Genomic DNA, 21,646 nt, shown 5'->3' on the forward strand with positions numbered 1-21,646 from the left:
ACCAGTGTGCCAGTTAATGTCCTCTGAGCATCTCCTCTTGACTGAGCCCCACCCCCATCAGTGCAGCTTGCTCAGCAAGGGATGCCAGCTTCCATGTGGAACTTGGGGATCCCCTGGAATGACAGAGCTTTTCCTGACTACAGAGATCAATTCTCCGGGAGACAATGGATGCTTTGGAGAGTGGAACCCATGACATTGTACCCCACTGTCTTCCCTAGGCTTCACTTGCAAATCTCCAGGAGTTTCTCAACCTGGAACTGTCAAACCTACCCCATCCCCCTGAAGGAGGCCAGGGGGGGATCTGGCACCCCTACACTCAGACCCGGTGGGGACCCAAGATTCTTGTGTGGCTGTCGGAATCAACACAACTGACTGCTCGAGGATGTGTGATGGGCCTTTGTGCCTTTTGCAGAGTGTGCAAGTGGTTTACTAGTGGGAGCAGAGTTGAATTGGCTGTGTTTTTACTGAAAATGGCCGGGTCTAGGGCAGGGACATATACTGGTTTAATAATGGCCATTTTGTAAGGTGTCTCAGGTTATTAACAGATGGGATATACTTTTGCTTTCTACAGAGAAAACAGAGGAATGAGAGTTCCTTGGTGGAGACTGCTCACTTTCTGCCCCCCTGAAGTCATGCCACCAGTCCGGGCACTAGTTTTGCCCATCTTCCCTTTGTCAATTAAAGTATCTTCTTGCCCCCCCCACATTTTCCTTTTTCCCTTTATGGAAACAGCATAAGAGCCTTTCGCCACGTCTGTCAACTACCAATCTCTGCTTGGACAACATAACAACAATAACAACAACAACTGCTGTTGTCATTTTTAAAGACGGGAGACCCACTTCTAACCATAAGCTGCCCCCGCTTTTAAATCTGTGTCTTTCCTCGCTTCTCATTTTATAAAAAGACACCACCTGGACTGCAAATGTGATGACAGTGTGGTTAGTAGAAGACACGATCCAGTTTGGGATTCACAACCCACCGGTTTGAATTAACACAATCAGTTTTGTTTTTTTTTAAAGAGGGCTTGAGTGATTTGGGACTCTTCATTTGTTTCTGTGTCACCTCGGAAGGGGTGATGCTGACAATAAACCACTTCTTGACACCATTTTTAATTTAAAATTTAATGGGAGCAGGGCACTTACTGTGAGCCTGCCTGACAATTAAGTGCTTCTGCAGAACCCCTTTTCCGAGAGCCCCCACCGTCAGAGCTGGGGAGCAGCTCCCAGAGATGGGGCCTTTTCCGTCTGGTGTTTTAAAAAGTTTTGGTGCCAGTTGCGATTTTTTTTTTGTTTTGTTCAGGGTTTTTTTTTCAACTCATTTTTTTTTTAACGTGGTTTTGTTTTACACTGTTTTGGGAACTGTCCTATTTTCCTGTTGTTGGTTTTATGGATGATTATTGAATGGAACTGCTCACAGACCTTGTTTTATTTTTTGAATGTGGAAGCTGTTTCGGAAGCCTTTGGAGCTATTGGTGTATTTGTAGCCCAAACCAGTCATTGGTTCGAGAAGGAAGAGGCATATGGAATTTCGATCACCTGGTTCAGTGAGCAAATCCTATTGATTACTTACAGGTTAAGTCTCCTTTAGAGAGCTTCCTGAGATGCTTTCCAAGATCACCTTGCCCAGAACCCTAAGTATATTTATTTTGGAGTAAGCCCCACTGAAATCACAGGGATTTACTTTTGAGTAAACAAGAACAGGCTCAGGCTGTTAAACATGTTCCTGTTCCCAACAAGGTGGAGGGGAAAGCACTTTAAAAGCCCTGCGACAATCCAAAACAGCGAAAAGCAATTTACCGAGATTGTTGTCCGTGAGCACCTCTTTAACCCTCTTGGTGATGCCGTAAGTGTCCAGTTCCGGCGACATGGCAACCAGTTCCTGTATGCTGAGTGATGAATGTCCGGAGATGGGCAACGGCGTGGTGGACTGGGAATCGGAAGCCGACGGCTCACTGGACTCTTGCAGCTTGCCGTCCTTGTTCGTCTCAATGGTGGGACAGGGTTGCTGGACCAGCTCCGTCAGGCTTTTCACGGATTCGCTGGAACTCATAGGCGACTCCGGAGCAGGACTGCAACTGGCCGAGGTCTTTGGGGTGCTTTCTGCAAATCAGCGGGGAAGGAGGGGGGAAGACGAGACAAGCTTTTAGCTAAATTCTGGTTCACCAAAGCCTGCCTTTATTTTACAAGGAAGTGACACATACCACGTGCCCAGAACTATGCGTGGCTTTCCCACCCCAACTAAACAAGATATTTTAGATGGAGATAACAATGATGCAATTGACGTCCATGCAAAATACAAACTGTGCCCCTTCCTACAACCACCAGAGATGGAGGGGCTGATGCTCCCCCACCCCCCCCAAAAAAATTTAAAGCAGCTTCTCACCACAAACAAGAACGGACTCAACCCCGCAACAGATAGAGTTGACTACATACACGGAGGCAGTACGGTTATGGGAACTAATAATACCAGCTACGCTATCTTGGGCTCATCCACTTGAACACCTTCTAACTTAATATATTCCATCATGTGCAACAATGCTCTTATAGTATCTATATCGGACAAACGCCTGTGAGAGAAGCAGTGCATGCAAATCTGACCCTGAAATCGCAACATTAAAAAAACAGCAGGGGAAAGTGTGAATCGTCCTGGATGTACTGTAGCTGATCGGAAAGTCAGTGCTCCACAAAAAAAAAAAAAAAAAAAAAACCTCAAAGGGAATATACAATGTGAAAGTGCTGGAATTAGGATTCATCGAGAAACTAATCACTACTTTACATTCTGGCTTGGGTCGCTTGACTCAGTACAGTTTCTAAAAGTGGCGGTGGGGGATCACTGGGGCCTGAAATTGGGGTCACTGTGGGTAGGCAGGTAGTTGTGAGTGAGTGCATTGTGCAGGGGGTTGGACTAGATGACCCTGGAGATCCCTTCCATGATTCTATGAGTCTAAGGAGGAAGGCTCATGGGAGTTAGTGTGGGAATGCCAAATGAAACAGTCTTCCATTGGCAGGCAGGAGACGATGACATAGGATGATGGACAAATCTCCCTGTCGGAGTGTGTACAGAAGCCAGCAGCCATGCTTGTGGTAACTCTCAGAAAGCTTTGTGATAGACACTGATGAAGCTGTGAGGTTATCTGCTGGCTAGCATGATGGGAAGGCTGCAGAGCGGGTGGCTTGTGACCCTGGGTTTAAGGACAAGCCTAACACAATGACTTATTGTCCTTTAATAAATGCATGATCTTTAGTTGTCCAATGAACAATGTGACACCGTGTTAATCTGTGACCACTGAGCACAAGAATGGTGTAAGAGATGGGGAAGGGTAGGGTGACCGAACTGTGGCTCTCCAGATGTCCACAAACTACAATTACCATGAGCCCCTGCGAGCATGGGGATCTGGAGAGCCACAGTGTAGGAGATGGGAAAGGAAAGGAGATGCAAAAGGAATTTCTCATTAAGCAGCGATGGGAAATAGTTTTTTTTTAAAATCCTGTTACACGATTAACCTTCCTATTCCCGCCCTCAGTCTGTACATATTAATGCCCCTTTGAAGTTTTCTGGCCTCCCAAGACACTGTCTGGTTCTTGTGGAGGGAGGAATGATCTTTAGAAAGCCGCTGCCTCTTGACATGCGCGCGCAAGGGAGAGACAGTCCGTTCCGGAACCGTGATGCTGTTAAAGCTTGTAGTATTTCATACCCTCCAACATTTCACAGGCACACATACATATGCACACCTGACCGCAGTTGTAATGCACGGATTGTCAAACCAGCAACCGTTGGTTGGACGCCCGTGAGCCCACCCCCACGGACGCCTCATTGCACACTGACGAACGTTCCCTTCCCAGCGTTAAACTGACTGCAACACTTGGGGGGGGGGGGAAGGTTCAGTCTTAAAACGGAACTTGCTGTTGCAAAGAGCACCTGCAAAACAAATATTCCAGCAACATTCGATCCCTGGAGAAGAGAGCCATTGAGGGCTTAAGGTAGACATTGGGCTGGGACTGAGTGTGCAGGTATGAGATTTACACGCATGGGCACGGGAGCCAAACTCTATCAGCTCCCCTCTCCATCCCCTTTATTTTATTTATTTATTTATTGTGTTTATATACCGCCCTCCCCGAAGGCTCAGGGCGGTTCACATGAAACAACAAAATGGTACGGGTAACATCCTTCTGGTAACAGTAAGGTGGTGACAAGAATAACATTAACATATATTAACAAGAACAACAATAACATTCAAGGAAGTGGGGCTGCAAAGAGCCTTGGCTCGACTTGTACGGAGACCCAGGGGTTGGGCGGATTCGTAACAGTCACGGTAGGAGGGGGGAGGTTTCGGGGGGGGGGGATCGATTGGGAGAGATGGATTAGGTCGACCTCAACCAAATGCCTTCTCTTCGAAGATAGAATCTAAAGACCTGGGGTAGGGGTGATCAAACTGCATTTGCTGGCAGGGGCTCATGGGAATTGTAGCCCATGGACATCTGGAGGGCCGCAGTCTGACTACCCCTGACCTAGGGGAAGGGACTGAAATGAGGACCTTCTGTGCGCAAAGCAGACGCTCCACCAGTTCTCTCCGACAGGAGTGTGCCGGGGACCCTCAAATCGCAGCTTCCCTGCTATGTCCTGCCTGTCCTCTCAACGGGCACGGGCGAATGCTTCCAGGGGAGCTGTCGTTACTACGTTCCGTTTATTCTTAGCCGCATGCCGTAGGCTTTGGGTGAGTAACGAAATACGTAATGGGCTGAAATAAACGACTAGGAATACCCTTGGCTTGCCCTCCTTTGCTCAGAGTCTTGCAGTGCTTTCCGCAGATGTCAAGGGTCGCTCGACACCTTCCCCAAAAGATCCATTCTTCTCCTCCTTCTCCTTCTCCTTTTTATATTTATTCCCCGCCACTCCCGAATCGGCTCATGGCGGGTTACAGTCTCATAAAAACCCCCACTCAAAACCCCCACTAAAAGACATAAAAAACCCCAACATGGTGGAAAACCACCCACCCTATCCCCACTACGAGAGGGGTGAGGAAGGAGGTCGATGATGTGTTACTCATACCCAAGGTGGTGGTTGGGCCGGGAAGGATGGTGTGCAAATGGCACGGTGAGGCCTGCAGATGCATGCGCTACAAAACCCAAGCACGTGTCTCTGGCTGATGGCGGAGATGTTTGCTTTGCACTAATGGGTGGAAACAGGGCTTGGGGGGGGGAGCTCGGGGAGCCGGAAAACCGTGAGGGACGCACAGCAGCGGCAGGGCCAGCAAATGACAGATCTTACTGACAGTCTTATGCATTACTGCTCTGAACCAAATATTATTAGTTGTTGGCTTGAGCCATTGGTCCCTGCAAGGATGGTGTCTAGAGCAGCACAGATGGATCTCTTTTACCACTGGTCCCCTTCGCTCGGCCAGATGAGGCCGTCAAAGAAAGCCCCTCCGCTTCCATCTGTCTTTAGGGGTCACAGATCAGGCCTGAGCTAGATCTGATCTCGAGAGGACACCTGAAGTCATTCTTAGCATCACAGAAAAATAGAGTTGGGAGGGACCTCATGGGTCTTATCCCATGCATTATAAAACCGGGACAGCTGCTAAAAGCTGGTGTTCTGCTTCACTGCTGATTTTTACTGCTGTGAAAGGGTCTTCAGATATATTTACATCAGACATTTTAAAATAAACTTTGAAGTATTTTTATTACTCTCAGCCACTGCAGGAACCTGTATCAGAAAAGCAGGCTTAAAAATGAAAAACAATAAGCCGACAGAGAGGATTCTGTGACATTCTACGGTCTTTGAGAACATAGGGCGGCGAGATTCACACACGAGTCCCTACGTGGGGCTTTGAAAAACAACAACAACAACGTTAAGATTCGAAGATAACTAAGTGGAGGGCATCTCATCATACAGACTTATAAACCACATACAATCTGTAGAAAAGAGAAATACTTTTTTTTCTCCTTCCATATAATTCAGAGTTAACCAATGAGCCCTAGGTTTGGGGCAGGCAGAAGGAAGTCACAGAATCATAGAGTTGGAAGGGGCCATACAGGCCACCGAGTCCAGCCCCCTGCTCAACGCAGAATCAGCCCAAAGCATCCTAAAGCATCCAAGAAAAGTGTGTATCCAACCTTTGCTTGAAGACTGCCAGTGAGTTACCTCCACTCAGTTACCTTGCAGAATGCTCTGCCACAAGATGGCGGGTGGCAACGGGCTCAGAATGACTTATTAACACCAGCAGCCATCTCTGCATTCTGTGGTGCTGATTTCCGAAAGCTAATTCCGGATTCCGTGAAGAAGTCCTTCCTGTTGCCCAGCCTGATTTTTCCTGCTTGGGTTCCAGGAGGTGTTCGAGGTTTATAACGGGGTCTGAGTGATGTGGGACGTGGCCTCGGACTTGGAAGCTATCACCCATCTGCCACTGCCGATATGTCCTTGAGAAGTTTGAAAGGGATCTCACGACTCCCCCGACACCGTTTGACCTCCTGTGCACCTGCTTTCCGCCGTTCTGCACGTGGGATCCAGCGCAACCTTCCCTGGATTGTTCTTTGATGGCACCCAGTCCTATCCGGACAGTACTGGACGCAGCAGTGCAGTAGGTGAAGTGAACAAGGACCGTTCTAACAAACCAAAGCTATCTAACAAAAACCACGGAGCCTCATATGTAAAGAGAAATGCCATGCTGTACGTGGGGAAAAGGAGCTTTGGCATTCCCACAAAGGATTCTCTCGGTTTGAGTAATTGCATTTCATTGTTTTCGAAATGAGGGGAGGACGGGGTGAGGTGGGGGGGCTTATGAAAGATGCAGAGGAGACAGACATATTAAAAAGAGCCACCTCAGTCCTTGTGTAATCTTTAAGGCAATAAGGACGCTGCAGATCTAATTTCTTTTCTCCGCCTAGCCCCGGGTCGCCGTGCGGCTGCATTCGAGGCCCGACCAAATGTTATTTTTGTACCGGAGCAGCCATAGAAGTGGCACTCTAAATGTGCCCTGGCGCACCCATGCGAGGGACCAATTTGGCAGATCATCCATCTTGTTCACTGTACACTGTCAGGGATGGCATGAATTCCGCACATGATAAACAGATTTCTCCTCAGATCCGCGTCCTTTAACCCACAGCAAGGTCAGAGAGATGGCTGCCTGGTTAATAAAAACGGCTCCGAGACGGTTGGAGCTTCCCTTCTCGTCCTGTCCCCGGTGCCAGCTTAAAGAAATCTTGGACAATGAAGGGCTGCTGTGAATTTCCGAGGCAATTCTCTTGACCGTGCAGCGCAAGCCCCGTGCAGAAAACAATACAGTATGTGTGCGTGTGTGCGCGTATGCGCGTTGCAGAGGAGAATAAAGGAGGATGCACACACAAAAGCTGTGCCGCTGGAATGACCGCAAGCAGTCGCCTTCGTCAAACCGTTGCCTTGCCCAACCGTGCTTTCTGAAGGCCACGGAAAATCGGACGATTGTCTACGGGCAACGTGTTTAGGTGGGCCAGGTTAATTTCATGGCAAGCCACAACAGGCTTCCAAGGAATTCCGAGATCATAATATTGGAAACATGCTTAGATGCAAGGTGTCTTTTAAAAAAACGGATTGTTATCTGTTCTAGGTAAAGGTTCTACAGTGTTTTATGTAAACCGCCCAGAGCTGTATGGAAGGGTGGGACAAATGAATGAATGAATGAATGAATGAATGAAAACAAGAAAAATTGTTTGTGCACTCTAAAAGAGAAAGTGAAACCATGGTTTTTTTCTTTCTCTCTATCAATAAGAGACAACCAAATGCTAACCTGGATTAACCCAGCTTAGCTTCCAAGATCGGATCAGGCTGGCCCGGGCTACCCAGGTTAGGGATGGGCAGATCACATATTTGGTGGTGGTCTATGCTCTTCTGCAGACAGTGGCCTGCAGGGGGAGGGTGGAAGCATATTCTGCTTCACAAACCAACTCTCTCAGAAATATCCTGGATCCACAATGCAGCTAGGCCTTCCCTGCTGTGCGTCCTGAGAGCTCGGACTTGGCGCTACTTTCATACATTCAGAAAACCTGGATCCCCTTGACTTAACAAATAATCAAGGGTTACCTATCAGAACAAGGGCAGGCCCAAAGGAAATGATGCCTCTGGATTGGCCGTGCTTGGAGTGGGCATACCCTATGAGCTTGGTCAGCGAAGCAACCTGTTCCAGCTCGAAGCGTTGAGATCAAGCGACTTTCCCCCTCCAGGCCTAGCTCCGCTGGCCCCAGTCTGTGGGAGAAGCCAAATTTGAAGACGAGCTGGGAAACATAAAGAGGGGCGAGTGGATCTCCCCCCCCCAATCTGTCCTAATTTGGATCTCACTGAGATCCCTGCCATTTTCTCCAGGAGAGCAGATCTCCGTCGTCTGGAGATCAACTGGAATTCTCCAGCCCCCACCTGGAAACTGGCAGCCCTGGCTGCAACATAGAAATATAACCCTCTTCCCAAAAAAAACAAACAAACCTATCCCTTTACGAGAGGAAACAACAGAAAACCAAACAAAGCATGGGTCTTTTTTTCCCCTTTTGTATTCAGAAGGTTAGTAGTTCTGGCTGTTTTTGTTTTTGTTTTAAAAAACTAGGTTAGCATCTGGCGGTGCTTTTCACAGAAATGTGTGTCCACGGGAGTGTGTAGCTTTAAAAAAAATCCCCAGTGTTTGGGGAGACGAGGGGGGAAAATAATGAGGGGCACTTCCCCCAGGGAGTGAAAACACCCCCCTCTGACTCCTCGCTGCCTGAGCTTTGATCTGAAGCAAAGACTTGAGGAGGGCAGATGGACGAAGATTTGATGGCCAAATCCACCCTAACAGGATTTTATGATCATCCCTGGAAATCATTAAAGGCTGCATAAAAGCTGCTCTCGAGAAAGAGTATTGAATTTCCTAGCTTTGGTTTTCCAGACGAGAGAAACGGGAGACCCCAGACTTGTAAGACTGCTCAAACAGGAAAAAAACAAAACAAAACAAAACACCAAACCCTCTAAGGACAGGAAGGGGGGGGGGGAGAAAAGAGCTATATTCTAAAGACAGCAAGCAGACAGCTACCATGTTAACTCTTAAACAGGAGTGGACTTGAGAAGCAGATCTGCTCCGATTTGCCAAGAAACGTCTATCGCTGATCTGATCCACTATTTAAATTCCGACGCACGGCCCTCGATCACCGGTAATAATAACCCAAATTCCATTTAGTGTTCATTTGAGCAGTCAGGATAAAGTCATTTCTTATTATCTCCCCACTGTGTAAAAAACAGCTTGAAGGTAGGAAGTCAGCAGGCATCTTCGCCAAAAAGTAATTATTGAGAGTGACATTTTCACTGCCGGCGTGCCATAAGGCGAACTGCGCATTTGGAAGGACGAGTCGCTGAAACAAAATGACAGGCCACGCCGTGACAGTCCAAGCAAAACCCAGACGCGATTTTCCTGGCGGATGGGTTGGAGACGTGACCCCCTCCCCCCCCCCCAGCTCCTGCAGGCCTGGGTGCGGGCTTCCATTGAACCAAATTCAAAAGGGGGGGGGGAGGGAACGACATAAATTAACATGGAGGGGGGGGGGACAGGACCAATTGGAGAGGCCAACCTGCTTCCCACACAAGCTCTGCCTACAATGCTACGGAGCAGGAAGGGGGAGGAGGGAACTGGAACGGGGAAGTCATACATGAATATACATGAAGCTGCCTTCTGGTGAACCAGGCCGTCGGTCCATAGGGTCAGTTTTGCCTACTCCAAGGGTGGCCAAACTGTTGCTCTCCAGCTGTCCCTGGACTACAATTACCATGAGCCCCTGCCAGCACAATGCTGGCAGGGGCTTATGGTAATTGTAGTCCAGGGACAGCTGGAGAGCAACAGTTTGCCCATCCATGGTTTCCCCAGCCTGGCAGTGGCTCTCCAGGCTCTCAGGCTGAGATCTTTCTTACCACTTCCCACCTGATCTTGCTCAGTGGAGATGCCAGGGATCGATCCTGGGACCTTCTGCCTGCAACGCAAGTGCTTTCCCACTGAGCCACAGACCCTCCTTTACCTGCATCACGACTGGTTCTTCTAAGGGCCCCCTGACTAGCAGCCAGTATTGCAGCCTGATGTAATGACCTCAGTGGATTAAATGAGTGAGGAAATGCCGCCTGTTATCTACCTGTATTGTCCAACCACCTGTGGCTTTCACAAAGGAGGGCTTTCTTGTGTTCCCTCTTTGCTGCAGCCCATTAAGCCTGGGGGGAGGGTTCTCCAAGCTCAACAGACCCTCGGGAACAGCACGGCAGGCAATGTGGGAGGTGAGATAATGGAAGGAGCCCCTGCTCCCTCTCCTACAAACGGAAATGCCAGTCCTTCGGAGGCCCCTTACTTATCAATTTCGTAGAATCGTTCTGCTATGGGAGAAGGAGAAGCTAAACCCTTCTTTCGTGCCGTACATAATTTCCTATGCCACTACCACGTCTCCCCTAACCCTTACGTATGTCCCTGACCGCCTGCATGACAAGAGCTGTTCCACTAGATGCTGGCCTCCCTGCCTAAAAACTCTCCCACCCCAGCAAAAAATCTTTTCATCACGGTGACACCCTCAGGATATATACTTATATTATAGGCAAGTTCCTTCCAATAATTTTAAAAGCTAAATTATTTAATGCCTACATATGATTGTTCCCACTCGTATACAGGGCTTAGGATCGCTTTAAGACTTGAAGTTACTCGCCCGGAGTCACACAGGGAAGGGCAGATGATAAAAATAAAATTACTTACTTATGGAGACCCCAGCAAAGGAGCTTTAAAGCAAGTGAGGCGCAGGGATGGGTTGCCACGGCCTCCTTCCGCAGAGCCTTTCTTGGCGATCTAGGTCCCAAGATCAGGCTATACCATGCTCCCCTACCCCTGAACGACTTTCCCGTAAACAAGAGAGCCCCAAATGCTAGCGCTTCCTTGAAGAAGAAGAGTTGGTTCTTATATGCTGCTTTTCCCTACCTGAAGGAGGCTCAAAGCGGCTGACAGTTGCCTTCCCTTTCCTCTCCCCACAACAGACACCCTGTGAGGTGGGTGAGGCTGAGAGAGCCCTGATATCAGTGCCATGGCGAGCCCAAGGCCACCCAGCTGGCTGCATGTGGGGGATTGCAGAATCAAACCCGGCATGCCAGATTACAAGTCCGCACTCCTAACCACTACACCAAACTGGCTCTCATTGATCATTGTGGTCACTTCAAATGAGCCGTAGATTTGGAGAGGGCATCGGGCATTGTTCTGCAGGATGGAGGCCTTCTGACTGACTACCCACAACCAGCCCTTCAGTCCCTTTCCCTGCCTGACACCCACAGGAACCCCCAGATGCACAAGAGGAGCCATACTGGAACCCATCCAAGCTTCAGCTGTGTGAACAATGCTGTCGCCTTCCAAAGGGCTGGGGCACGGAAGTCAGCATCCGCATGGGGCTCCTCCCTCTTAGCAGTCCTTCGTCGTCTGAGCATTTCCCAGCTGTGCTACACATCTTCTTGTTCAGGCTGGCTTTAAACAACTGGATTATGCAAGTGTGTAGGGTACGTATCAATGGCTCCAATCTCCTCAATTAGGTGTCTTATCTTAATTTCCTTTTTTTTTTTTTTGACGCATTCTGTTTTTAAATTGCTACTGCCCGACCCACCCCCGAGGGGTGGGATGGGAAGGGGGAAGAAGCAGTAATGAACAAGTGACAAATTCGACAGTATTGGGGGAAAGCCCATTTCATCATCTGGCATGGGAAACGCGAGCTTCTCAGGCAGGGAAATTGTTCACAGTCAGAGTAGTACAGCAGTAGAATTGGACGCCTAATTGGAGGGAGCTCCCCCTCACTGGCTGTCTTCAAGCAGTGGCTGGACAGAGACTTATCCTGGATTCTTTAGGCTGATCCTGCACTGAGCAGGAGGTTGGACTAGATGGCCTGTCTGGCCCCTTCCAACTCTATGATTCTATGACCCTGCATTGAGCAGGAGGTTGGACTAGATGGCCTGTCTGGCCCCTTCCAACTCTGGGTGTCCTGGTTTGATCTGTGCCGTTTCCAGTTAAAGGGCCTCAAGAACCTAGAAGAGAGCCACCCATCTACGCTGAAAACCCTACGCTGAAAATCAGCAGGGATGAAGCTGGGCTAGACGGATCATTAGCCTGACTTGGTGTAAAGCCGCTTCATGGGTCCGTGCAAGAGCTCAACGGCAGCACATCTGCTTGGGATGCGGGACGTCACAGATTTAACCTGTGGCGCCACCAGTCAAGGCAAAGCCACGGCCAGCCAGAGAGGGAGACTCTGTTTTAGAAGAAGAAGGAAGAAGAAGAAGAAGAAGAAGAAGAAGAAGAAGAAGAAGAAGAAGAAGAAGAAGAAGAAGAAGAAGAGTTGGTTCTTATATGCCGCTTTTCTCTACCCGAAGGAGTCCCAAAGCGGCTTACAGTTGCCTTCTCTTTCCTCTCCCCACAACAGACACCCTATGAGGTGGGTGAGGCTGAGAGAGCCCTGATATCGCTGCTTGGTCAGAACAGCTTCATCAGTGCCGTGGCGAGCCCAAGGCCACCCTGATAGCTGCATGTGGGGGAGTGCAGAATCGAACCTGGCATGCCAGATTAGAAGTCCGTACTCCGAACCACTACACCAAACTGGCTCTCCTTATGTCTTCTGGGGGGCGGAGATGGGAAATCCCAAAACTTGATGCTCTGTCTCAGTATAAAGCAGAGTCCAGTGACGCTCTCTTAACGGTGAAGTCTCCCAAGTCACTAATGCTCTCTCAGTGGTTCAAGACTACCATATCCCCCCACGCCACAGCTCAGCATCGCTGCATGCATTTTGCAACAGAGAGCGCTACGTTCAGTCACTAACATCTCCCATCAAAGGATCTTGGGGAGAAGTTGGTGGAAAGGATGCCTCTCTGCCCGTCAGAACAGGCAGTCCTGAGCAAAAAACAGTACGGCCCTGTCCGGGGGCAGCTTCCAGCCTTATCTCTGCTTCAGCAGGACAGCTCATTCCTTACCGCAGGAGAGCACCGGCTGACGGACTGACCTGCCACTGGGGCTATTTGCACTCCTGGCTCGCGAAACCAGACCCCGCTTCCATAAGCCGCCCGGGCGTCATCATAAAAGCCATTAAGGTACATTATTTTACACATCCTCCCATTTGCACCATCCTGCTTTCCTTAATTTGCGATTAAAAAAAAAAAAGAGAGAGAGAGAGAGAGAGAGAAGCCGTGGAGAGAAGAGGGTACTTAAATGTAGGACAGTCAGTAAAAAGTAATTTATCATCTTCCCGCTTGGGTGGGCGCACTATCAGCCAACTCGTTTTCTGCATTCATCATGCAATCAGCCTATTATTTGCATATTAATCAGGCAGTGGACCGTGAACGAGCTGCGGCCCAGCCAAATGCTGCAGTATCTCTGGAGGAAGGCTCAGTAATTATCATACATCAGTGTTATGATGTGGTAATTGATTATAACATCTTTCTGTTGCCCTGGGGGACTCCCCATTGCTAACCCAGCTTCAGGCCTGAATTTCTACACAGCTCCTCCCTCCCTCCCCCCTCCCCACGCTCGGAGAATGCTCCCTTGCTCTCCTCTTAACTCAATTTTCTCCCCTTTTCTCCATCCCCCCCCTTTCAACATTTGTAGTTTGGTGCAATTTTTAAAGTTACCTTTCTCGCATTAAATAACTGCGGGGGGGGGGGGGGACAAACCTCCCAGAAGAGATGGCAGAGGGACACGGATCCATGGGGAAGATGGCCTGCACAACAGAGTGAGAACAGGCTGTGCGGGAGAATTTCTGAATGGATACCTGGAGTCAGGTTCAGTGGCTGGAAGAGCTGGGGTGGTGGTGGTGGTTGTACCCCATTTTTGACTATTCAAAGGAGTCTCAAAGTGGCTTAAAACCCTTCCTCTCCCCACAAGAGACACCCTGGGAAGGAGGGGAGGCTGAGAGAGCTCTAAGAGAACTGACTGTCCAAAGGTCACTCAGTTCTCCAGATTAGAAAACACCACTCTTAACCACTCCACCAAGAAGGAGGGGCAGTTTTGGGATTTCCCATCTCAGGACTCTGGAAGACATGCTTTTCTGGATCTGACCAGGGTGGGGTGGGGTGGGAAGTGTCTGCCTTGCCCATGGTCTTGTACATGGTCTTGGCCACCTCTTCTTTTCCTTAAACTGCTGGACTTCTGCTTGCAGTTCCTTGATCCCCCCCCCCCGCCAAACAGATTAAAAACACTGAAACCTCCAGTGGCAAGGTTTTATACAAAAGGCAATTTCAGCTGCTTTATTTAGGTGCCCACTGACAGGCTAATTCCGGCCCCCTTTTGCGAAAGGTCAAAACGAAACATCTGCCAGTTCAAATTGGCACTATTTTTAGGAACCAAGTTCCAAATGGAAAATTGGGTGGGGGGGGGGAGAGAGAGAGAGAACGAGAGAGAATGAAAGAAAGCAAAGATCCATTTTGGAACGAAAACTGAAGTTACGCTGATACGAGATTCGTGATTTGTGTTAGAGAAGACATGGTGGGAAAAAAGAGGGGAGGGGAGATCTGCCACCCGTGCTCAGCCACAAACAAGAAAGTAATTTTGCAAAACCCCCAAGAAACTCAGAAATGGGGTAAAACTGTCTTACACAGTGATGGTTGGCAAACAGAGTCAGATTATTAGAGTGGCGCGGAGACGCAGGCGAGAAAGTGGCTCTATTTTCCTTCCTCAAATCATTGGCTTCTTATGCAAATTTGTTGTCAATTATGCAAATCAAGTACATTAATCACTGCATTATTTACCCATTACTTTGTGCCTGCCCAGGCAGCTGCCTGGAAACTTATGTAAGAACATACAAAGCCTGAATCAAACCAAGAGCTCATCTACAGCACGGCTGTCTGCTCTCACTAAGGGTGCCTCTCCCAGGGCTCTGGCACAGAAGGGCTTTTCCTAGGACCGAATCTCTGGGATTCTGTAACTAGAGATGCCAGGGATTGAACTTGGGACCTTCTGCATGCAACGCAAAGGTTTTACCACTGAGCTACAGCTTCTCCCCTTGTTACTCATGCAAAGATTTGCTCCTGATTTATCCTGGACAACAGCAAAGCTTGTCAGAGGGAATACAGCAGAGGCAGGAGAAAGTAGGTGTTTTTCTTCTTTTGCCGCCTTCTTCTGGATCCATAAAGGAGACAAGTTTTGCTTGTTTTAAATGCAAGTTGGAATCTGGGCCCAGTTTGACACTAGGTGGCATGCCTCAAACCAAAGCCAAGCTCAGTCAGCTAGCCCGAATGGACAAAAGGTGCATCTGGCCATATGCTCCTTCATGCAAAGAGCTGCCTTCCGCCTGGAGAAGAGAAGCATGTTGGGGTCATGGGCACCCTACCAGGTGGGTGAGAAGGAGTTCAAGGCCCAGACCCAGGCTGGTCACCTCAGTGAGCACCAGACCTCAGAGCCAGTGGAGACACCCAGCAGAAGAAGCAACTGGCTTTCCATGGCCTGAACCAGTTCCCAGGTTGCCAGCAGAGCTTCCTGTGTGGCCCAGACCGGCTGGCCTTCTTCTGAATAAGCTGTTTTGAGGGTCTATGTGTAGGAAAAGGCAAGGAGATCCCTCCCTATCAAGGATATACCTCTCACATACACAGTGGTAGGCCAAAGGGGTAAAGTCCTTCATAGAATCATAGAGTTGGAAGGGGCCACACAGGCCATTTAGTCCAACCCCCTGCTCAATGCAGGATCGGCCCAAAGCATCCTAAAGCATCCAAGAAAAGTGTGCATCCAACCTTTGCTTGAAGACTGCCAGTGAAGACTTTTTCACAGCTTGATTCTCCTGAATGGATAAACTGGACCCAAGATACCAAGACAGAGAGAGGAGAATCCTGGCCTGAATCTACGTGGAATACAGGTGGAGGCTTTTCTCTGCCCTACACCTACATGTTCTTCTGCCCTACAGTACCCAATGAGGAACTCCATTCAAGATAGCTCTTTGGGTAGGTTCAACCACCCCAGGCACCTTCAGCTGAAGAATCTTGGGGCACAGGTGATGGGGAAGGGTGACTTTTTCTAGCAGGCAAGATTGAACTGGAGAGGAGAAAAGAATTCCCTTGAGCCTCAGCAGGGGACTAGGCATTTTTTTAAAAAAATGCTCTGCACTTGCCATGTGGAACACAAGTTCTGCAGCACAAACTTTCTTGTGCAAAGCTCACAGTTAGGAACTCTTCTGGTCTGCTTGAGGGACTGCAATCTCTTTGATTTATACTCAAGTCCAAGGCCCAGCTAGGAGAGACTTGGGGCACGATCGAAGGCGACGGAGGAGTACCCCCCTCTGAAGTGACCCTTGGCCCGGCATGCCTCTGATGCTGGTGTTTCCAACCCACAAGAGCCTTGCAGCTGCTTCAACCAGACAGGCTCCTGAAAGCCCCCCAAAGCCACCATGACCCTGTGCCACTTCTCTTGCCAGGCTGCAGAGAACTGCCACCTGGCTCTCATCCCTAACTTTCTCAAGCAGCTGCCAGTTAAGTGCAGAATGCCCGGTGGTATCCCCTAGGTGCTGACCTCCCCCCCTCCAAAAACCAAAAATCTCCAGCAATCAAAACGCCAGCTCCAAGCTCCCGTTCTTGCAGATCTGCCTAAGATTTTGCTTCCTGTAAAACTCGAGGGAAAGGCATCAAGAATCTTTGCTGATGCAGGGAAGGGAAAGAGATGGCAAGTGCAGAAATTGAAAAGCTAGCAACAGAGGCACTGGACACTCGAAAAATCACAGGAGGAAGAGCTAACTTGCAACACACATAGCTAGCTGCCCTACAGCAGGGGGTTCTGAGGAAAGAAAAGTAGCTACGTTTCTGAGAGCGGTGCTCCAGCCCATTTGCACAGAGATATATATAGCCTGCCCCAAAGAGCCTCTTGTAGTGCAGGGTGGTAAGGCAGCCGACATGCTGTCTGAAGCTCTGGCCATGAGGCTTTTGATCCCAGCAGGCAGCTCAAGGTCGACTCAGCCTTCCATCCTTCCGAGGTCAGTAAAATGAACACCCAGCTTACTGGGGGGTAAACGGTAATGACTGGGGAAGGCACTGGCAAAGCCACCCCGTATTGAGTCTGCCATGAAAACACTAGAGAGTATCACCCCAAGGGTCAGACATGACTCGGTGCTTGCACAGGGGATACCTTTACCTTTACCTAGTGTGCACAAAATGGTATAAAACATGAAGACACAAGTGCTGCAAATGGTTGGTATTTGGGGCAGCACCAGCCCAAAGTTCCCATGATCACAACAGCAGCTTTCTAAAGCTACCCTGGCACACTTGGATGGACCCCCTACCTTCCTTCATGACCTCAGGGTAACACACCCTTTTCTGCGAGGACAGAGGAGAGAGAGAGAGAGACAGAGAGAGAGACAGACAGAGAGAGAGACAGACAGAGAGAGAGGCAGAGAGACAGAGACAGAGAGACAGAAGCTACCAGGAGGTCATTGTGCAATCCACATGGCTGTCAAGTGCTTGTATCTCCTTGAGCCCACATCTGCCCTTCAGTCCACTGCCTCATTCTTCCTCTCTCACGTTATGCAAGCCGCACAAACCCACCGAGGCAAAGTCCATGACAAAGGCGAGGCAAATTAAAAATAGGAAGACTTGCGTGCAACCGTTTCACACGCCCACACGAACGCACGCACAAACACACACACACGCCGAACCCAATTCCAGCAATCCAAAACGCAGTGAAATCTAGCAAAGATTCACAAGCCAAAGTACACAGAAATTCAGATTCTTCTGGGGCTTTTCTCCACTTTTTTTTTCACTCCCTCGTGCCTGGATCGGCGCATTCGACACGTACATTTCCAGAACGACAGGATTCACCCAAGGGCGTTAGAGCACTGAGGTGGAAAGATAAGTGTGTGCAGAAGACGGGAGCACGAGCCTGCCAATTCCCCTCTCTGATCAAAAAAGATATAATTGCATGTTTTGAACAGGGCTGACAGAAAATACACAAGTGTTTCCTTGACTGCTCAGGCTGATTTGTGCGGGACATCCCAGCCCTCCGGCAGCGGTTCCTCTCCGTGTCCTGGTTTGACATTGGGACCGCCCCAGTTGGGTTGTGTCTTTCTCTCGCTCTTTCTCTCATGAGGACTGGCGATGTTGGAAATGTAAGATAAATGAAGGCCACTTTTTCCATATGTGGTGGGGCTGCCCAGGGATGCTTAAATTTTGGAATAAAATATATGTAGAACTTGAGAAAATGCTGGGTGTTAACTTCAAAAAGAAACCAGAACTATTTCTATTAGGTATAACGAGAGATGAAATACCTAAAGAATTGAATATGTTGTTCTCGTATGCCTTAACAGCAGCCAGAATGGTGGTAGCAAAAGTTTGGAAAACATCACTGGAGGAAATTATTGGATTTTTCAAAAATGGCTCGACTCACAGCATTGTTGAAGGACACAGAAAAGTATAAAAATCAATGGAGACCATCTTGGAATTATATGGGGGAAAACATATATAAATTTGGAATGGGAATCCTCAGCTGAGATTTAAATAGGAGGTTCAGAATTTGTTTATTTGCATTTGTCTCAGTGTACAACAATTATACAATATGTTGCATAAAGTGTTACTGGAAGTTTAATCATGTTATATTGGAAGACGACAAGATTTGTCATTATGGAAATGTATTATTAATGAAGTTACTAATAAAGTTTTAAAAAAAAGGACTGGAGTCGCCGGGTATAAAGTGGACCAGGCTCCAGCCTTAGCCAGTGCTGGATGTTCTTGAAAAATCCAGTTTGCTGGCTTGACAGGTGAAAGCCACGGGGAGCAGCAGAGCAGCGTGGATGGCCCTTCCTGGGTGCCTTTGCCTGTTTTGGAGAGCTCCGCATTGGCCAGCGTCTCCTCTTGCTTCCAAAAGGGTCGCCGCTCAACTTGGGGCTCTCAAAAACTTGCAGAGGCCCAGGTGGGACGCTCGGACTGCCAAGTTTGCCTGCCCCTGTGCTGAGTGGAAGAAGGATTGGGTCAATCTTTCATCAATGCAAGCCCCTGGAGAAAGTCCACTGCACAGTTGTGACCAGGTTTCGGAGAAGAGTTGGAAGAGGAAAACTGATTGAGAAGGGGACAGGGATGAGAGATGCACAATACGTGGCACAGCGGGCCCAGTGTACCTGAGAGGCCGTCTCTCCGCCTATACCCCCAAAAGAGCATTATGCTCCACCACTGCCAACTGGCTAGTGATCCCCGGCCCTAAACAAGCGCATCAGTCCTCAACAAGGGCCAGAGCTTTTTCCGTCCTGGCCCCCACCTGGTGGAACGAGCTCCCTGAAGAGATCAGGGCCCTGCCTGAACTTCCAGTCCCTCAGGGCCTGCAAAAGGGAGCTCCTCCACAAGTCCCCCTCAGACACAAGCTGAGAAAGGAGGCCAGCCCTCCCGCCGCCCCTCCAAACAGAAGCAGAAGCAGCAAAGCGAAAGAGTCAGTAAGAAACCAGCCGATTACCTGAGCTTGCACATCCCTGCTGGAGGGAATCTTGTAGCGACGACGCAGAGGGAAGGACTGGAGAAAAGAAAAGGGAGGGCTATCAGGAAGAGGCATGAGAAGCGCACAGCCCACCTCTTGCCGACACCACCGGCTTCGACTTCAGAGGGCCACAGTCGGCTCAAAGCTGCCTCAAGCCTTGTCAAGTTCTCACAAGTGAGGAAAGCTGCACAACTAACCTGCCTTGCTCCTCAAGGATGGAAGCTCTGTGGCCTGGTTCAGAGGATACCTCACCTGACCTAGTCCTTTGCATGGTGGAGATGCAAGATTTCTTCTGCCTGCTATGTCCACCATGCTGCCTGCCTTTCCCCCCACACCCAAGTTATCCCTGCGTGAGCATCGTGCCAGAAGAAGGGCATGTGAACATAAAATTCAGTGTATGGGCCCAAAATCCCTGAAAGGGACTGCATGATTTTGGCCTAAGAGTGTAGCCCTGATGGAGCTAAAACAGTTCTGCAGGGCCTGCAAAAGGGAGCTCTTCCGCCAGGCATTCGGTTGAGGCCGAGCCAAACCAGGAACATCTACAGGGCCCCTGCTCCCTCCCTCCCTCCCTCCCTCCCTCCCTCCCTCCCAGAAATCCACTCATGCATTCTACCCCTGGACTTGTTTGCATTGTTATAGTTACCTCTGTTACAGTTATTAATGTTAATATTATTATTGCAGTGGTTATCTATACGTTATGGACAAACTAAGTTCCTTGTATTGTTCTACGTTCTATGTAAACCGCCCTGAGCCTCAGGGGAGGGCAGTATATAAATATAAATAAATAAATAAAATAAAAAATAAAATGTTCAAATGACACGGACACGCCAGAACTATCAAAGGCAGAACAGGCACTTCTGACGGGCAAGGTGGAAAGGCACAATCCCGCTTCCTGCTCTTTGCAGAGAGAAAGTAAAGGGATGCTACCATCCAAACTGGAGGTACGCGTGGCCGGAGATCGAGATCGCCCTCAATTCGTCACTGAAATCCACGTGTCTGGATCCTGTGGCAACCTCACACCCAACCCATGTCCAAGCGGGAAAGGCGCACCAAAGGGTGTCGATTCCCGAAACGTGGAGGTTTTCAGTGGTTGAAAGCCTCTGATTCGGAACTGTCGCCAGAGAGTTACTTCCTGATCTTGTGGTTTGCGTTAACACGTATGTCAAGCATGCAGAGCTGACATTCGCAAAGGAGGGCGCAAACATCCAGCATGCGTGAAAAACCCCACGCCGGAATTTCTGGATGTGAAGAGCTACCTAATGGCGCTTGTCAGCACTCGCTGGGACGACTCCATGATTTCAGGCCTTTCTAGACGCATGAATGCCCAAAGTCCATTATCACACCATTTTATAATGTGCTTTTAGTCTCAAACCTGTTATTTGAAGCTGCTCAGTTCTCTCTTTTTATGCTCCGGCTGAAAATTGTTTAAGCTTCTCAATTACCTGTTCTCATGCTCTGGCGGGGTTTTTAATTTTGGATTTTTAATTAATAACTTTTAAACGTTTTAAGTTGTTATTATGTTTTATCTTCTACGTTTCAGAGAGGTTCCCTGGGGAGGCGGCATAACACTTTTCTAAATAAATAGATAAAATAATGAAATAGCAGCCATTTTCATGTAGCAGGTATTGTTGCCAGGCGTTTTCGCAGTGGCAATTTCAAGATTTCGGTGCTTCCTGTACATTATTTTACTGCAGTGTTTAAGACTGGGTAAGGCTTGCACCCCTCATAGGGCAGCTGTGGCTTGCTCACGCCTTCCTAGTGAAGTTATGGCAGGCAGAGACAAGGCTTGTACTTTCCTGACCTGTAGCCTAGTCTCTCTGTCTCTGCCATTGGCTAGACTAGCTCACAGACTCTTCAGAGCACATGGAACTATCTGCTCTTAAGTAATTCATTGCTGAATCTCTTAAGACTTCAAGATTTGTTCAAATGATTTGTATTTCCACTTCATACATGCCAGGTCAGAAACGAAAACCAACAGCTGTAGGGAGCCAGAGTACTATTCATTCACTCAGGATTAGGGTTGGGCACAAATCGATCGGTGAGGCAGAATTCAGCACGAACCTGGACCGATTCAGAGCCCTCCAAACCTATGGTCGGGGAAGGCGTCTCCCCTGAATGTCTGATAGACTTTTGTCTGGGTTGGTTTGGCTGTTTGGGCCATTTAAACCTAACAGCTGAGCACCGTAGGTCCACAACTAACACTGAGAAATCCCACAAGGGAGAGAA

At 48.9% G+C, this 21,646-nt stretch overlaps 1 protein-coding gene across 11 annotated transcripts in view; it reads right to left on the bottom strand.

Annotated features, from left to right (window-relative positions):
* Positions 1–21,646, bottom strand: part of CUX1 (cut like homeobox 1) — a 282,235-nt gene that overhangs the window by 48,205 nt on the left and 212,384 nt on the right. For 6 of the 11 annotated variants that reach the window (XM_077311542.1, XM_077311536.1, XM_077311540.1 and 3 more), the window contains 2 exons: positions 19,400–19,456; positions 1,797–2,099 (listed from right to left, as the gene is read on the bottom strand). The exons of 2 other annotated variants lie outside the window; for them this stretch is intronic. In XM_077311542.1, the coding sequence (XP_077167657.1) occupies positions 1,797–2,099; positions 19,400–19,456 (360 nt within the window). The remainder of the gene's footprint in view (positions 1–1,796; positions 2,100–19,399; positions 19,457–21,646) is intronic. 3 more of the 11 variants (XM_077311546.1, XM_077311543.1, XM_077311538.1) reach the window with 1 other exon arrangement.

This window comes from Paroedura picta, chromosome 15, assembly GCF_049243985.1.
Source record: "Paroedura picta isolate Pp20150507F chromosome 15, Ppicta_v3.0, whole genome shotgun sequence".
NCBI classification, from domain to species: domain Eukaryota; kingdom Metazoa; phylum Chordata; class Lepidosauria; order Squamata; family Gekkonidae; genus Paroedura; species Paroedura picta.